The sequence below is a fragment of the Aquarana catesbeiana genome, unplaced genomic scaffold, assembly GCF_042186555.1.
Source record: "Aquarana catesbeiana isolate 2022-GZ unplaced genomic scaffold, ASM4218655v1 unanchor211, whole genome shotgun sequence".
NCBI lineage: Eukaryota > Metazoa > Chordata > Amphibia > Anura > Ranidae > Aquarana > Aquarana catesbeiana.
Window position 1 is genome coordinate 2,459,099 of NW_027362637.1, and position 17,347 is coordinate 2,476,445.

General features: G+C 42.3%; 1 protein-coding gene across 2 annotated transcripts in view; it reads right to left on the reverse strand.

The window, feature by feature from the left end:
• Positions 1–17,347, reverse strand: part of ASAP2 (ArfGAP with SH3 domain, ankyrin repeat and PH domain 2) — a 349,346-nt gene that overhangs the window by 137,992 nt on the left and 194,007 nt on the right. For both annotated transcript variants that reach the window (XM_073611134.1, XM_073611135.1), the window contains exon 6: positions 8,461–8,590. In XM_073611134.1, coding sequence (XP_073467235.1) covers positions 8,461–8,590 — 130 coding nt within the window. The remainder of the gene's footprint in view (positions 1–8,460; positions 8,591–17,347) is intronic.

The following is a 17,347-nucleotide window of genomic DNA, read 5'->3' on the forward strand; positions in this document are numbered from 1 at the left end:
TTTATTCTTTATTTTTACCAGTAATGGCGTTGATCAGTGATTTTTAGCAGGGCTGTGACATTGCGGCAGACAGATTGGACACCAAAAACTGACATTTTTGACAATTTTTTTGGGATCCATTGACATTATTACAGTAATCAATGCTAAAAATTTGGGATGAGCGAACAGTTTGGCCCGAGCATAAGTTCGGGCTGAACTTTAGCTGTTCGGACGTACGACGAACAGCCAAACAAACTGGGGGTTTGACCATTAGTTCGGCCCTCCAAACCAACCACAATGCATTGCGGTGCTGAACAGTGCATTGCAAGCCCTGATTGGCTGAAGCAGTGAAAGCTTCAGCCAATCATGGCACAGAGGACTGTCAGAGTCATGATTTGACACTGTCGTCATGACTTTATCCAATCATGGCTCATTCCCGCCCCACAGTATAAAAGTATTCTTTCAATGGCAGCCATTTTCAGTGCGATTTCGGCACGGAGAGAGATAAAACAGGGCTCTGTTTAGTGCTATCAGTTAGTGTGCTATATTGTGCCATTTTGCTTCAATTGTGAGTGTAGAATATTAGTTTAGTGTCAGTCTAGGGATAGTGTGAGTGTAATGAGGAGGACCTCAGCTTTGCATAGTGTGCAGCTAGAGTAGGGACAGCTCATATAGTTTCAGTGTAGAGTAGTGAGACCGTGTCAGTAATCTTGACATTAATATATAGCTAGAGTAGGGACAGTTCAGATACCGTCAGGGTAGTTGAACACGTCTATTTGATTGCGTTACTGCCAGTTTAACGCCATTTACTTCTGTGTATGTTACTGCCAGTTTAACACCATATAGTTTTGCACGCGTTACTGCCAGTTTAACGCCATATCGTTTTGCGTGCGTTACTGCCAGTTTAATGCCATATAGTTCTGTGCGTCACTGTACGTTTGGCGCATATTGCAGTATATTATAGTGTATCCATGGAGTGTGTCTATGTAGCTTGAGTACTCAAATTAAAGTGCACCAAACACCTCTTTACATTAATTAAAGTGCATCTATGTACAGATTTCAACTTCTTCTTTACATTTGCTTATAAGCACCGCCCCCTCACCCCCAATAATGTCTGGGAGGACAACAAGGAGAGGCAGACGTTCCCTTAGCACTGTAAGGGGCCAGCAACAAATGTGTCCCCAGGCAAAGATGGACGTGGTGGTCACTGCTCAGGCAGGGCATCATTTCCTCTGTTTAGTGAGTTCGCCCATGCTATACAGCCACAGCATGCAGAGGAGGTGGTGGACTGGCTAACTAAACCTTCCTCATCCTCTGTCACGCAAGCAGAGACAAGTGTAAACAATAGAGGTAGTCCTGCGCTGTAGCCTAAGCCTAGTTAATGTGCAGAATAAATTTGCAGAATAAAGTGCAAAAGTGCTCAATGATATAAATAAAAGAGGCAATGTTCAAAGGTCAATATACATCAAATCCCTGGCAATATGAAAACGTATCGCATGCCCTGTATGTGCTTCAAATAAAACAGTAATATCATGTATCGATATGATTCTTGACAGTAGGCAAATCACATGCTCATAGGATCCTTCTTAAAATAGTGATAAAATATATCCATACAATGTGCAAGTTAAGTGAAGATGAATGGTGCTCAGTAAAATGTGCACTGAAAATGAAAATTTTAAAAACAATACAAATCCTAAAAAACACGTGTAAGAGCGTAACACATAAAAATATATTCCATATAAAATTATGCCGCACAAGTCCTTATAAGTGAAAATAAATATAATAAAAGCGAATAAAATAGTGTCCATATAAGGTGCAGGATAAGTAAGTGACTGGATATTAGCGGTGTCAGCAGAGAATGGTATAGTGCTGGTGTTGGTGGTGGTTCTCTAACACACAGTGCTGATGGTATGTGACTTCCTGACTCCTGTGCAGCGTAATGTATAGATGTCCTCTTACTGTAAGGTAACTGTATGTGGGTATATCTCAGTGTGTCTCCTGGTAAGTTCCCAGTCTGGCGTATCCGGCTCCACTGATGTGTGTCTCTAGTTTGCAATCAGAGTCTCCTTTTTTTGTCCCTGGTATGTCCGCACCAAATGAGCCTCTCAGTGGGGCATGGGGAGATGTAAAGAGGGATTCACGATAGTGTAGTATTTTTCAAAATTTATTTATAAACAGCAAAAAGGTAAAATCAAGGTACTCACAATAAGTAGTATCAAAACAGGTATGTCAAAAACGAGCTGTGAGCTCGCCCATGTCACTTCTGGTGCCTCGTGTTCACGAGGCACCGGAAGTGACATGGGCATTGTGGCCTCATCATTCACACTGGCCCCCCCCAGCTGTTGCTGAGCAAAATAAAGGAAGCTTGCAGGGAAAATGTACATTGTGGCCTCATCATTCACACTGGCCGTTTGCTGAGCAAAATAAAGGCAGCTTGCAGGGAAAATGTATTTTTTTGGCAATTATTGCTGCAGCAGATTCTAGACATGGTACAGATCTGCCACTTTACAGGTAGAATAAGGGGACCCCCCAGGCACTATATTGAAAGGAATTTTTCATTTTTATGCTTACGCTTTAAAAATCAAAAAATCACTGCTCATATAAAAACGACATTTTTTTACTTATACATGTCCCCCAGAGCAGGACCTGGACCCCTATAACCATTGTATGCCCAATTACTTGCATATAAGCCTTCAAAATGGGCGCTTTGATTTTTGACATTCAGGTCCCGTTGACTTTAATGGGGTTCGTTATTCGGGTTGGAACTTTTGCGGTGTTCAGAAGTTCTGGTGTGAACCGAACAGGGGTCTGTTCGGCCCATCTCTACTAAAAATATGCAGTCACTGTACTAAGTACACTGGCAAGGAAGGAGTTAACATCAGGGGCGATCAAGGGGTTAAATGTGTTCCCTCACTGTGTGTTCTAACTGTATGGGGGACTGTGTGACTGGGGAAACACAGATTTGTCTTGCTGCTTAGCAGAAAGACAGGAAATGTGTGATCTCCCCTGTCAGAACTGAGATGTGCCTTGTTTACACAGGCCTGTTCTGTCACTGCGGAGAACGATCGCGGGTGGCCGGCGGACATAGAGCCCACCGAACGCGCTGACTGGTTACCCCGCTGGGAGCACGCGTGGGCCCACAAAAGCGAGATCCCGTGCTGACGTACACCTACGGCGATTCGTGGGACCGTGCCACCTTGCCGTAGTATAATGACGGCGGCTGGTCGGCAAGCGGTTAAGGCAGTGGCGGCCCGTCCATAGGGGGTGCACAGGTGGCGCCCCCCTCCCAGCAGTCATAAAAAAAATTCAAATAAATAAAAAGGTCCTTTAAGTGCACTGTGTTCGGGCGCCGAACACAGTGTACTATGGGAAGCGCAATGTCTATGCAATCACGAGATTGGCGACAAGAAGTTTTGTCCTGGTGCCTGGGCTGCCACCCTAATGCTCCCCACACCCAGCCCCCCCGCTATGTATCCCAGGCTCCGATTGCCCATCTACGGGTCTGGGACCGACATTGCAGGTGCTGCCGGGTAGAGGGGAGGGAGGAGAGAATACACACGTTCCCTTCTAGTTGCTAACATGGAAGTGACGTCACTTCTGCGTCCACGTTGACAGTTTCCCTGGCCATCAAGCCCGGGAAAGAATGTAATTCAGTGCGATGTGCTTTGCATTACATTCAGCAAAGCACAGGGAAGACATGCAAGACCCTGGATGTCTCAATAAAGAGAACCTGTCACTGAAAAAAATCATCACATAGGGGACTTTATGTGATGGATAAAAATAGTTAAGTAAAAAAAATGTTTTCTAAATGTAAAAAATGTAAGTTACACCCAAGCACATAAAATCCCTCTCCCCCCTCAAAAAAAATTGAGCCCCGCCCCCCACATACAAAAGTAAAGACACGTGGCGGGGCGCCTACGACTGAAAGCGTTGATTGCGACATATAGAGCAATAATTCTAGCACCAGACCTCCTTTGTAATGCTAAACTGATTACCTATAGAGGGCTTTTAAAGTGTCACCTATGGAAAATCCAGGGTACTGGCAAGTTTAAGGTTTCACATGTTGGGTATCTATTTAACTCGGTGCAACCTCTGCTTTTATATTTTACCAAAAAATTGGGTACTTTATTCCGTTTTGTGCCCCCTAAAATTTAACTTTTAATACATTTTTTATATCTTTGCGGTAACATCATGTGACAAAACAAATTGTAACTACCACTATGTTATTCTGTAGGGTGTCTGCTTTCAGAAAGTATATAATGTTTGGGGGTTTTATGTAAGCTTCTGGCCTAAAATGATTTTTTAAACACGTGCAAAAAAAAAAAAAAATGCAAAAAAACTTCACCTTCGGGAACATATTACATGTTCCACCCGTAAGATATTTTTAGCCGGCTCCTAGATTCAAAGCAAATCTGTCAAGCCCTAGCTGAGGCTACATTCAGAATATCGCACTGTGCTCTGGGTTGGAGCCGAGGCTTCCTGTCTCAAACCCGGAACACAGTAGATTGGTGCTCAGCCATTCAGAGAAAGCAATGTATTCTAGCAAATGAATATAAAGCTTCCTCTGATTGGCGGAGTCTGAGAAGTGGGTTGATGATGTCACAACCACTGACTTGGCCCAAACAAAGTATGTAAAGTGTAGCAAAAGCTGGAGTTCAGCTTTAAGTATAAGTGTATCAGCACTTTCAGGTTTCTTTTAGTCCCTCTGCAAATACCTGTTGAACCTACCAGTAAAGTTCACCTATGACAGCCTCCTATATTGGTGAGGAAAAAATGCTGCGCTGCTCCTGAATTCACAGCAAAGCTGCCACCCTCGTGTAGACTGTTCCTGCTTGCTGCACAGTGGGCAAAAAAAAGCGCTAAATATATTGATATTTTTTAATTAAAAAAAAAAAAAAAGGGTAGTATTCTGTATAGACCCAGGTCTCTCAGTACTATAGATCGGGAATATTCAACATTCTGATCTGAACTGGGCAGGGTTTTGTTACAAAAGAAATTCACATGTTGGGGTAGAACTGTAAAATGACCTTTAATGAAAGCCGTATGAGCAAAATTATTATGTCAGCTGACAAGAAAATGCATTCATTTATGGTTTTTTTGGTTCATTTTAGGCGACAGAAAAACAGTATATAACTGCTTGGGAAGCACATGTCACATACACTGCATACACTTAAATTGGTGAGCAGAGAATTCAAAAATTAAATATAAGCGCAACACAAAAATAATATGGTAAGTGCAGGATCTCAATGATAAATATAAATTAACCTTTTTTTTGTAGAAATCTAAGTGGAAATGTGATTTGGCAAACATTTGGCAAAATTGATTATTTTTCTGCCCTGGCTCACACTATAATAATAATAATAATAATAATAATAATAATAAAAAAAAGTGTGATAAAATGTAATTACTTTTTAAAGCTCAACTTAACTTTTGTCTAGTTTTGCAGAGGGTAAGGAAGAGTTAAAGCTTTAGTCAGACATTTATTTCTGTTCTGTGACCACTTAAGGAAAATGTACCCTTACCTTAATTTACCTGTGATACAAGAAGCAAAGAAGGCAAAAATAAGACCCCTTCCACACTGGGGCCGCCATGCGTTACCGGTAAAGCGCCGCTGGTTTTAGCGGCACTTCACAGCTGTTTAAGCAGCGCTTTGCGGCCACTAGCAGAGTGCTTTTAACCCCCCCGCTAGCGGCCGAAGAAGGGGTTAAAAGCGCCCGTGTTGCGGCGTTTTCAAAGCACTTTTCAGGCGCTTTGGAAGCGCTGGCCATTCATTTAAATGGGCAGGGTGTTTCGGGAGAGGTATATACACCGCTCCCAAACTGCCCCAAAGATGATGCTTGCAGGACTTTTCCTAACATCCCACAAGTGCACCGCCCCCATTGTGAAAAGTCACACTGAAATGAACGGTAGGTGGTTTTTAGGCGCTTTACAGGCGCTATTTCTATCGCTAAAACCCCTGAAAACCGCCTCAATGTGAAAGGGGTCTTAAACATGTCAAAAGCTATACCTGCTAACAAAAATAAGGGTTTTGGAGACAGAATTGTCTGTGGCAATTAAGCAATCCAGCTTGCTCACCACTCAGCACCCAGCCTGTGAGTAAATGACCAGAAGCAGTTGATGATGAACTTGTTCCTCTTTCTCCTATCTGCATGTTCCTTGTCAGCACATGCACACTACCGCACACCTGATTGGCTCCTGGGTTATACGCTTCCTCTCCTAGTCTGAGTGCTGCTGTGCGCAGATGAATACAGGAGGCAGATACCAAATCATACACTGATACCTTTATTAGTGGTATTTAACCAGTTCAGCCCTCATACATGTACTCCCCGTATGGACCAAAGCAGTTTTTTTCATTTCTGACTATTTCAGTAATAGCCTTTTATCATTCATACTATTTAATATATATATATATATATATATATATATATATATATATATATATATATATATATATATACACACACACACACACACACACACATGCATACACACACCTATATATTATATATTGGTGTTTTTATACCACATACCACACTGAGTTCAGCTTTAGATTTAGATTTCACTGAACTGCTGATCTATCTACTAATTGTGTGGTTATGGAAACCATCAGGCTAACACTACATTATCTGCCTCTCGGGAGTGTCAACTGCGGTATATAAAGATCAGTAATTACTCGTTTACATTACTTGAAAGGAAAAGTGGACCTATCAGCAAAAAATATAACACATACCTAGAATGATACTTTCAGCAGCCAAAGTAACATATCACTGTTTCCAGTAAATACTCTCAACAGACTACTAACACTTTGTGAGCACCAGTAAACCAGCACGTAAAGCTTTCTCCTATATATGCACCCTTTTGTGGTTGGAAAGTGTTGCTAACAGTGTTCACTAAGTGAGCCTGGGATTCATTAGTGCCCTACAGTGCCAGATAAATGACTGAACTATCAGTGCACAGCTAGGAGCTGAGAGATGCATGATTATCTGGCCAAGAAATGGCATGATCACACCCAGAATTGCAGATATTATGCAACTTATTTAAATGCCCATCTTTTTTCTAAAACATTATGGGGTTGATTTACTAAAGCTGGAGAGTTCAAAATCTAGTGCAGCTCTGCAAAGAAGCCAATTAACTTACAGGTTGTTTTTTTGTCAAAGCTTAATTAAACAAGCTGAAGTTAGAAACAGATTGGCTACCATGCACAGCTGCGCCAGGTTTTGCACTCTCCAGTTTTAGTCAAATCAACCCCAATGGATAACTTTTTATCAGTCATTTAATAATGCATGGGTAAGGGATTTTGCTTCTGTTCCAAACGGGACTGGAGCTACTAAAGGTATTCAGGATATTCATTGAACTCCAAGGCCCAAGTGGCAAGCATCAGCTAAATGTCCTTAACTTCAACTCAAGTCATGTCACCCTTCCAGAAAACGTATATACCACATAAGCATGGTTCACTAAACCTAGCTATCATGGCAGGCTTGAAACACTTTGTAGACCCAACATTATAAGCTATGAAGGGTTTCATTTTACCTTCTGTTTAGAGATGGTTGTTTCATTTTGACATTGATGGCCTTCTGGATTGCAAGGGGAGTGAAAGAGGCCATGTACATCAAACTGCATCGCCTCCTCACTACCTGCAATAACCCCTTGGACCCCACACAAGCACGCAGTTGCGGGGCACTTGCAGACTGGCCCTATTTACTTGAATGGATCACGAATGGTGGGCAGTAGCTACCCACTGCCCTACTGACCCTGTCCACACACCATTCACTGCCCTACTGACTGACACTGTCCACTTATAAGGTAGGCCAAGTTTATATTTTTACAGTGACATTTGCTTTATTATATGTTTTTATGTTGTCCTTACTATTTAGTTATGCCTTGCTAGGTAATTTCTGTTAAAAAAAAGGGTGCTGAACCCCGGTGTTTGATCTCTTTCATGTTGTTCAGGTAGATCTCCACTTCTTCCACTTCTTATCTAGGAAATATCCGGTTGCTTTCTGGGGCTTTGAGAAGGAATATAAATTTTCCCCGGCTGGAGCAAATTGGATCATGCTTTATATGTTTTTTTGCCTTCCTCTGGATCAGTGCGTATAGGATTCTGTATATGGAGTATTTATATTTATTTATCCTGTTTAGTTATTTTTCTATTGGTTAAACCATATGGACTTGCATTTTTTTTCAGCCCGAATAACTTACTACAGTATGCCTTCATAGCTCATGGTGACTGCATTAAACTACCCATAGCTATAGTTCCTAACATTTATTAGAACTGAGGAATCTACTTGGATAAGTGGCGAAAGGTCTTAAATATTACAGAACATGTACAGTTATATGTGACCAACTACTACTAGACACAACATTATAAGAATAATATTACACATAATAGGATCTCATAAGTTTTTACTTGCCTGAACATAGAAGACAAGACTACTTAATATTTCTCCCAGATACCCCCAAACATATACACAGCCAGTTTACCTCACACATCTGTAGCTGGAAGAACCTTCTTTCTTTCTCCATCTCCTCTGCGATTTCTGCTCCGCTGATCTCTGTGCGAATCATTCCATGCAGCTTGGCATGTTCCTTCTTCTCTTTCTCTATTTTGGTCCTGATTGTAAATAAAAATATAATAAAGGGATTTGACAAATCCAAAGTAAAACTACTGCAGAGAGAAGCTGCCATTTTGTAAGGCTGAATAAATGTATACACCAGAATGCCGTGACATACTTGAGTCTCCAAGCACATAAGAAGATTCATCTGATCAATCTTTTAAGAGCATAAAGATAAGTAAGCCATGAGTTGCTTTTCATTTTAAGATTATGGGATTACTCAACAAAGTAATTTGTCCCCCATTCTCCCTATGGTGAGCCAAACTTAATACTCGGCTCAAAGTGGATTTTGGATGGCTGATTCCACCCCAGCCACAAAATTCTCGTTATCCCTCATCTGACATCTTAAATAAGTGCTAAAGCCTTTCCTGAGAGCAACCCCATGAAGGTGTATGAGAACGGTTTAAACTAGGGAGCCCCATGATCTGGGCTGCACTGAACACAGAGGCCTAAACCTCTGCTGCAACTAAACGCTATGCACATCCCTTTCTATTTCTAATCTAATGGCAGAGCCACCATAAGCAATACAGGCTCTGCCATGGGATTACTGATTGACACTGAATTGGAGCAGAAGTGTTATGAACCCAGTTTAGATATAAACATTTGAAAGCTGAAAAAAAAAAAAGTATAAAGACAAGATATTGAAGGTACAAATCTCTGCTATGTTCCTAAATATTAATGAGCGAGACAGCAAGTGATCCAAAAGGCGAGAATGAAATAAAGATCCTTGATCAAGTCACAAAACACATCAACGCATCATATTTTTCTTTCAGCACAACTAACTCGCCAGCTAGAAAGTGGAAGGAGCAGCTCCTTTCATTCCTGAACCCAAACAGAAGGTTGATATCGTAATGGTTAAGGCTGGCCATACATTATACAATTTTCTTGTACAATGTTCCTTTAGATTTACCTAAACCATATAATATGAGGTCAAACCTAAACACTTTCAATGTGTATGCAATCAGGCAGGCCCTTGTACTACATAGTTGAAGGTAAATCTAATTTGAACAAGTTGTATAATGTACGGCCAGCCTAACAAGCATTTGTCTAGGCTCCAAAAGGAAAAAGACCATGCATTTTTTTTTTTATAAATCTGGGAACCCTGGAAACAGCTGCAACACCTGAAGATAGATAGGGCTAGCCTTTGATGTCATGGGTTGAGGCGAGAGGGGAAGGGGGGAAGCCTGCCCCAGGAGGCGGGCCTGGGGTTTGAACTGCTCCTTAAACACTCATTAAAACTGGGTATACCCTAGTAGATTTGTGTTCAACATTACACATTTTTTTTTTCTATATTTAAAATTTTCTTTTTTACAATCAATTGACAAACATATAACCAACATAAAAAAACTACCTCATACAGTCACCCATTCATATAAAAAAAAGAAAAAAAAAGGAAGGGGGGCTGAGTTTTTTATTAACGCAATTAATAAGGTTCCTGAATTTCCAAAAGGAAGAATTCCACATCTGGGGAAAAGGAGAAGGGAACAGTTTCACCCAATGTTCTATAGTAGGTGCTTGTGGCTTTTTACAATAGACTGGAATTAGCCCTTTAGCTGCATCCAACAGATGTGGAACTATACTCTTCTTATATGCCCTGATGGAACTTTGAGTACCATGAAAGAGGCATTGCACAAGGTCATCCTTGATCAGGGCCGTTATTTTACAGATCAAATTCCTGAGCTCAGCCCAAAATGGCCTAATCTTAGGGCCCTGATCAAATGATTACATACAACAGTTCTTAAAGTGATTGTAAAGGATCGTTTTTTATTTTAAAAAAATAACAAACATATCATACTTACCTTCACTGTTCAGCTCGTTGTGCACAGAGTGGCCCCGAATATTCTCTTCTGGGGTCCCCCAGTGGCTCCTCCCAACATCAGATAACCCCCTAGGAGAAGCGCTCTCCTGAGGGGGTCACTTTGTGGGCGCGTTCCCGAGTCCAGCATTTGCGTCCACAGACACAGATGCCGGCCCTGCCTCCCCAGTGCCGCGTCATTGGATTTGATTGACAGCAGTGGGAGCCAATGGCTGTGCTGCTATCAATCTATCCAATCAAGAGCCGGGACCCCGTGGAGAGAGGGACAGCGCGTCCCCGCTAAGATGATGAAGGGACTCAGGTAACTAAAGGGGGGGGGGGGGCCATGACTGCCAGGTGTTTTTTCACTTTAATGCATAGGATGCATTAAGGTGAAAAAAACACGAGGGTTTACAACCCCTTTAATACCGTGTATGGCCCCCTTTAACATCAATGACAGCTTTTAGTCTTTTGTGGTATTTGTGGATGAGGCGCTTTATCTTGTCAGATGGTAAAGCTGCCCATTCCGCTTGGCAAAAAGCCTCCAGTTCCTGTAAATTCTTGGGCTGTCTTGCATGAACTGCATGTTTGAGATCTCCCCAGAGTGGCTCAATGATATTGAGGTCAGGAGACTGAGATGACCACTCCAGAGCCTTCACTTTATTCTGCTGTAGCCAATGACAGGTCGAATTGGCCTTGTGTTTTGGATCATTGTCATGTTGGAATGTCCAAGTACGTCCCATGCGTAGCTTCCTGGCTGATGAATGCAAATGTTCCTCCAGTATTTGATAACATACTGCATTCATCTTGCCATCAAATTTCCTGTGCCTTTCTAGCTCACACATCCCCAAACATTAGCAATCCAATTCCATGCTTCACAGTTGGAACGGTGTCATTTTCATCATAGGCCTTGTCGACTCCTCTCCAAATGTAGCGTTTATGGTTGTGGTCAAATATATATATATATATATATATATATATATATATATATATATATATATATATATATATATATATATATATATAAATGATAGGATACATAGACACACTTCCCTTTCCTTCTCTCAATTATATATACAGTATCTCACAAAAGTAAGTACACCCCTCACATTTTTGTAAATATTTTATTATATCTTTTCATGTGACAACACTGAAGAAATGACACTCTGTTACAATGTAAAGTAGTGAGTGTACAACTTGTATAACAGTGTAAATTTGCTGTCCCCTCAAAATAACTCAACACACAGCCATTAATGTCTTAACCGTTGGCAACAAAAGTGAGTACACCCCTAAGTGAAAATGTTCAAAGTTGTACACTCACTACGTTACATTGTAGCAAAGTGTCATTTCTTCAGTGTTGTCACATGAAAAGATATAATAAAATGTTTACAAAAATGTGTACTCATTTTGTGAGATACTGTGTGTATTACTATATATATATATATATATATATATATACACATACACACACACACATACATACATATACACACACACACACAGATGAGAGAAGGAAAGGGATGTGTTTCTATGAAACATATATATATATATACATATATATATATATATATATAAATATATATATATATAACATGTACGGTATATAAGTTTTTAACCCACTGGTCCTGATATATAGGAAGAAAGAAGTCTTCTTGCTCCAATCACACCAGCTTCCCTTTCAGATTCTCCACTTCTGAGCTGGAGAATCTTGGACGGAGAGATTTCAGAGTAACGGCCAGTGAAATCTTCAGATCTCACCTTCATAAACTGTCCATTTGCCTAGGTTCACATTGGAGCAATTTGTCATGCGATTTGAGATTAAATTGCATGACAAGTCGCAGTCTATTGGAGGCAATGGCACTGTTCCAATCGGTGCGACACCAATTTTGCAGCGCAGCACTGATTTGCAAAAGTAGTTCCTGCACTACTTTTGCCGATTTCAGGTGCGACTTCAATAGACATCTGTGCATGAAGCCACACAGATGTCTATCAAGTAGCAGCTGAAATCGCTCTGACCTTGCTACTTTGAAGCCGCGCTACTTCAAGTGAAGTAGCGCAATTACAAAGTAGCATCAAGGTGAACCAGGGCTCTGTGACAGAACGGTTGTGTGCTGTGATTGTGTGCTGTGATCAGCTAAATAACCCGGAACACACCAGAGATCAGCCATGATCCTGAGGATCACAGCTTTTCTCTGTTTCATAAACAGACACCTTAATACTGTGCAAAGCAGAACTTCGTGTCTAGGAAAACATGACCATCTGTTGGTCATGTTTTCCTAGACACGAAGTTCTGTATCTTCAGTATGCAGTTCTTAAATGTACATCTTCCTTATGGGTTATCAAACCTGAATACTCAGGATATGCGCTATCATCACGTTACCACAGAAATTGACTTTTTTTCATTTTCTGTTGACTGCTACTCATCTTACGCTAAGCTGATAACTATATTTTTGGTATTTGTATTAAGCGGCGTACACACGGGCGGACTTTTTGACCGGACTGGTCCGACGAACCGAATCCTGGCGGACAATACGACCGTGTGTGGGCTGCATTGGACTTCCGACGGACCATTTCGGTCGGGAATCCGACGGACTTTAGATTTGAAACTTGCTTCAAATCTTCCCGCCGGAACTCCGCCGGACTCAGTTCCTATCGGAAAGCCCGCTCATCTGTATGCTGGTCCGACGGCCCAAATACGACGCAAGGGCAGCTACAGCACCTGCCCGTGAGAATGTTCCCAGTGCGATCCTATCGTGCTGGTTCTCGGCGACAGGGTGCTACATCTCGCACTCGCTGCAATAGGAAAAACACATTTTCCTATTGCAGTGAGCGCAGGGAAGAGGCGACAATATCCCTTATGTCTGGTATTGATTTTAAGGGGAACCCCCTTCGCCGAAAAAACGGTGTGGGGTCCCCCCAAAATCCATACCAGACCCCTATCCGAGCACGCAGCCCGACCCGTCAGGAAAAGGGGTGGGGACAAGCGAGCGCCCCCCCACCCCCTCCTGAACCGTACCAGGCCGCATGCCCTCAACATGGGGGGGTGGGTGCTTTGGGGGAGGGGGGCGCCCATTGTGTAAAAGAAATTATCAAATATCCTACAGCATATAGGATTACTGCAGATCTGTGGAGGTTACTTATATGATTCTATTTCAGCTAGATGGTGAATAGGTAAGCCACCTAAAAGGCCAATTAATAGTACCTTTAGCTGGTGTTGCTGAAAGCTACAACAAAAAAACATAATAGCGCTGTGTCTTTTTCCACAATGGTGAATTTTCAAAAAAAAATTCTTAGAAGCCATTTTTCTGTAGTTTTGGTAGCATTCTAGCCCAAAGGGAGTACACTGTAAAATGCACTTGAAGCATGCATTTTTAAGGAGAGATGATTAAACGGGTCTCAATGCTCTTCTACCTCTCTGGGACTCGGTGGTACGATTTTTGAATTTGAGTATTGAGGTCTTCACATACTGATCAACTACATTAAATAGAGGCACTCCTCTCCCCGTTATAGGTTTATATTGTTTTAGATTAGGGAACATAAAAAGGCAACAGTGGGAAACGTCACAGAAATCTTGCCACATGAATTCCCAGATAGCTATACCGTATATGTGGATATAAGAAGCCAGCAGCTGACTAAGCCAATCAGAACAAAATCAGAAAACTGGAATAAACCCCAATATAACCTCAGAACATAAAAAGTTTTCAGACAATCAGAAAATGAAAGCCAACTTCTTGATTGGTGGTTTAAAGCTAAAGCCCTATTTTTATCTTCTTCAGTTCAGCTGTAGGACATCGCTGACAGCCTAAATAAAGGGCTGAAGGGAATATGTGCACGGTGATATTCCCATAGCTCTTCTGTGACTCGGATGTGTTTCAACATCAAATTCATCATATTATAGAAACGACTGGTAATGGTTTTCAGCAACTGCAACAAAAAGAACGAACATAGGCTCCTAACTTGTTATTTGCAGCATAAAACTGTTCCAGCACAATCAGTAGGGTGTTACAATACAGTCTTCGATGAAAACAAGCCTTTCTTGAACCCAGCACATTGCTTTGTTATGTGAAACTAAAGAACTTCTCTATACTCAGTTTACAGTAAAAACTGATAACATACCATAACATAACCCCAGTGTCATTTAAAGAAAAAAAATTACAAAAGCCATTTATAAAAAAAAGAAGGAAAAAAAAAAAAAACAGCTTTTTGGCCATAGTGACAAACCATGTTTATCTTTTGCTCCATGAGAAATGAATAAAGTTTGTGTTCATGATGAGCACAAATTTTTCTTTTTGTTCCAATTTTTTGCAGCAGAAAAGGGTCCCATCCTAATTCCTCCTAACAGTGTTATAAATCTGTAAGGAAAAAAAAAAAAAATGGAGATTTGGTTTTATAGCAAAAAGTTTTTCTTTTGCCATCTCCAACTCATTGCACTCTAATTTATCTTCATTTTACATAATGCAGTAAGCAGAAAATCTATGCTGAAACCACAACACTATTTAGAAGCCATGCTGAACAAATAATTGACAGGAAGCACGGCCAATAGTGTGAGAGCAGGGAGGAAATGCATTAGTCTCAGCTTACATGCGTTCTTTTCACTTGGTGGTTATTCTACAGTATGGACAAGGAATATTCTACACACACACACACACACACACACACAACTAAAAACATGCAATGTCCAGGAAACGAAAACCATATTCATTTGTAACCCTTTAAATCAATTATATATAAGAATAAAAAATATAAATCTGAATGTATTATATTTATATTTTGCACACTGTAAAATATGGAGTATAGAACTGTTCTATGGATGGTTTTGCATGAAATGCTTTTCTGAATCTTGTATTGCAATAGCAAAATGTAACATTTGCACTCAATAGAAGAGGGGTAGGCAACCTTTTGAGCATAGTGTGCCCAAAATTTTTCTTAAAAAAAAAAAAAAAAAAAAAGTGCCGGCGACAAAAAAAAAAAAAAAGTGCCAACATCACACATTATCACAAAAAGGACATTTTCAAAAAGCAAATGTAAACGACCAATTCCTGCACATTAACCCCTCAGATTACCCCAATTCCTGCACCTTCACACCTCAATTCAGCCATGATTCCTGCACCTTAGCACCTCAGGTCACCACAATTCCTGCACCTTCACACCTTATATCAGCCAGATTCCTGCACCTTCACACTTCAAATGAGCCCAATTCCTGCACCCTTACACCTCAGATCAGCCCTGATTTCCTACACCTTCATACATCTATGATCTTCCCAATTCATGCACCATCACACCTCAGATCAGCCCCAACTCCTGCACCACCACTTCTCAAATCAGTCACAATTCCAGCACATTCACACCTCAGATGAGCCCAATTCCTGCACCTTCACACCTCAGATCAGCCCCAACTCCTGCACCACCACTTCTCAAATCAGTCACAATTCCAGCACATTCACACCTCAGATGAGCCCAATTCCTGCACCTTCACACCTCAGATCACCCCAATTCCTGCACCTTGACACCTCAGATCAGTCCAAACTTCCACACCTCGAAATTTGCAGTTTCCAGTAGCCTGTTAATTACCGGTGCAAAATGAGAGCAGGCAGCTTGGTGCATCCAACTCAGCACCAGGACCAGATCTAGCCTGTCTGATTTGAGGGTGCAGTAAAAAATATTGGGGGGGTAGAGGATGGGAGGTCAGCAGGGCAGATAATAGGGTCAGCAGTTTGTAGGGCAGTGTACAGAGGCCAGCAGGACAGAGAATTGGAGGTCAGCAGCATAGGAGTGTATGGGGGTCAACAAAGCAGAGGACAGGAGCCTGTAGGGTGGAGAACAGGGTTCAGCAGGGCAGTTTACACAGGTCAGCAGTACAAAGGATGGGGTCAGCAGGGCAATGTACAAGGGACAGCAGGTCATAGGACAGAGGTCATGAGGGTGAAAGATGGGTCATTAGGGTGGAAGACAGGGGCCAGCAGGGCAGAGGATGGACCAGCAGGGCAGAGGACAAGGATCAGCAATGCAGAGAATGGGGTCAGCAGGGCAGTGTAAAGGGAAGGCAAGACATAGGACGGGGTCAGCAGGGCATAGGAAATGGGTACATGGGGCAGAGGACAAAGTCAGCGGGGCAGAGGACGGGGTCAACAGAGCAGAGGGTGGAGTCAGCACGGCAGAGGGTGGAGTCAGCACGGCAGAGGGTGGAGTCAGCAGGGTGAAAGACTGGTCAGCAGGGCAGAAGATGGGCCGGCAAGGCATAGGAGAGGGATCAGCAAAGCAGAGAATGGGGTCAGCAGGGCGGTGTACAGGGGTCAGCAGGGAGGAGGACGGGGTCAGCAGGGAGGAGGACGGAGTCAACAGGAAAAGGGTACATGGGGCAAAGGACAGGGTCAGCGGGGCAAAGGACAGGGTCAGCGGGGCAGAGAACAGGGTTGGCAGGGCAGAGGGCCGAGTCAGCAGGGCATAGCATGGCATCAGCACAGGACAGGATCAGCAGGGCATAGGATGGGGTAGCAGGGCAGAGCATGGCGTCAGCAGGGCGAAGGGGTGACTGCTGACAGGGCACTCATGAGAGCTGGGAATAAAATGAAAAAAAGCCAGCCATACTCTCTTCTGTGTAGCCGGCCAGCTTTGCTGATGTGTTAGAAGTGTCCCAGGATTCCCTCGCATGCCGTCCTAAATGCATCTGCGTGCCACGTCTGGCACGCATGCCAGGGGTTGCCGACCTCTGCAATAGAACATCACCAGTATGTCTGTGACCAGAGAACAAACAAGCATTCACTTGGTGTAAAGAGATTTAGAGAGAATATTTACAAGTTCAATATCACTGAATTAGATTTTTTTTTCAGATCCTAGTACTTAGGAGGCCTTAACCTGGTTTAACCACTTCAGCCCCGGAAGGTTTTACCCCCTTCCTGACCAGAGCACTTTTTACAATTCGGCACTGCGTCGCTTTAACTGCTAATTGCGCGGTCATGCA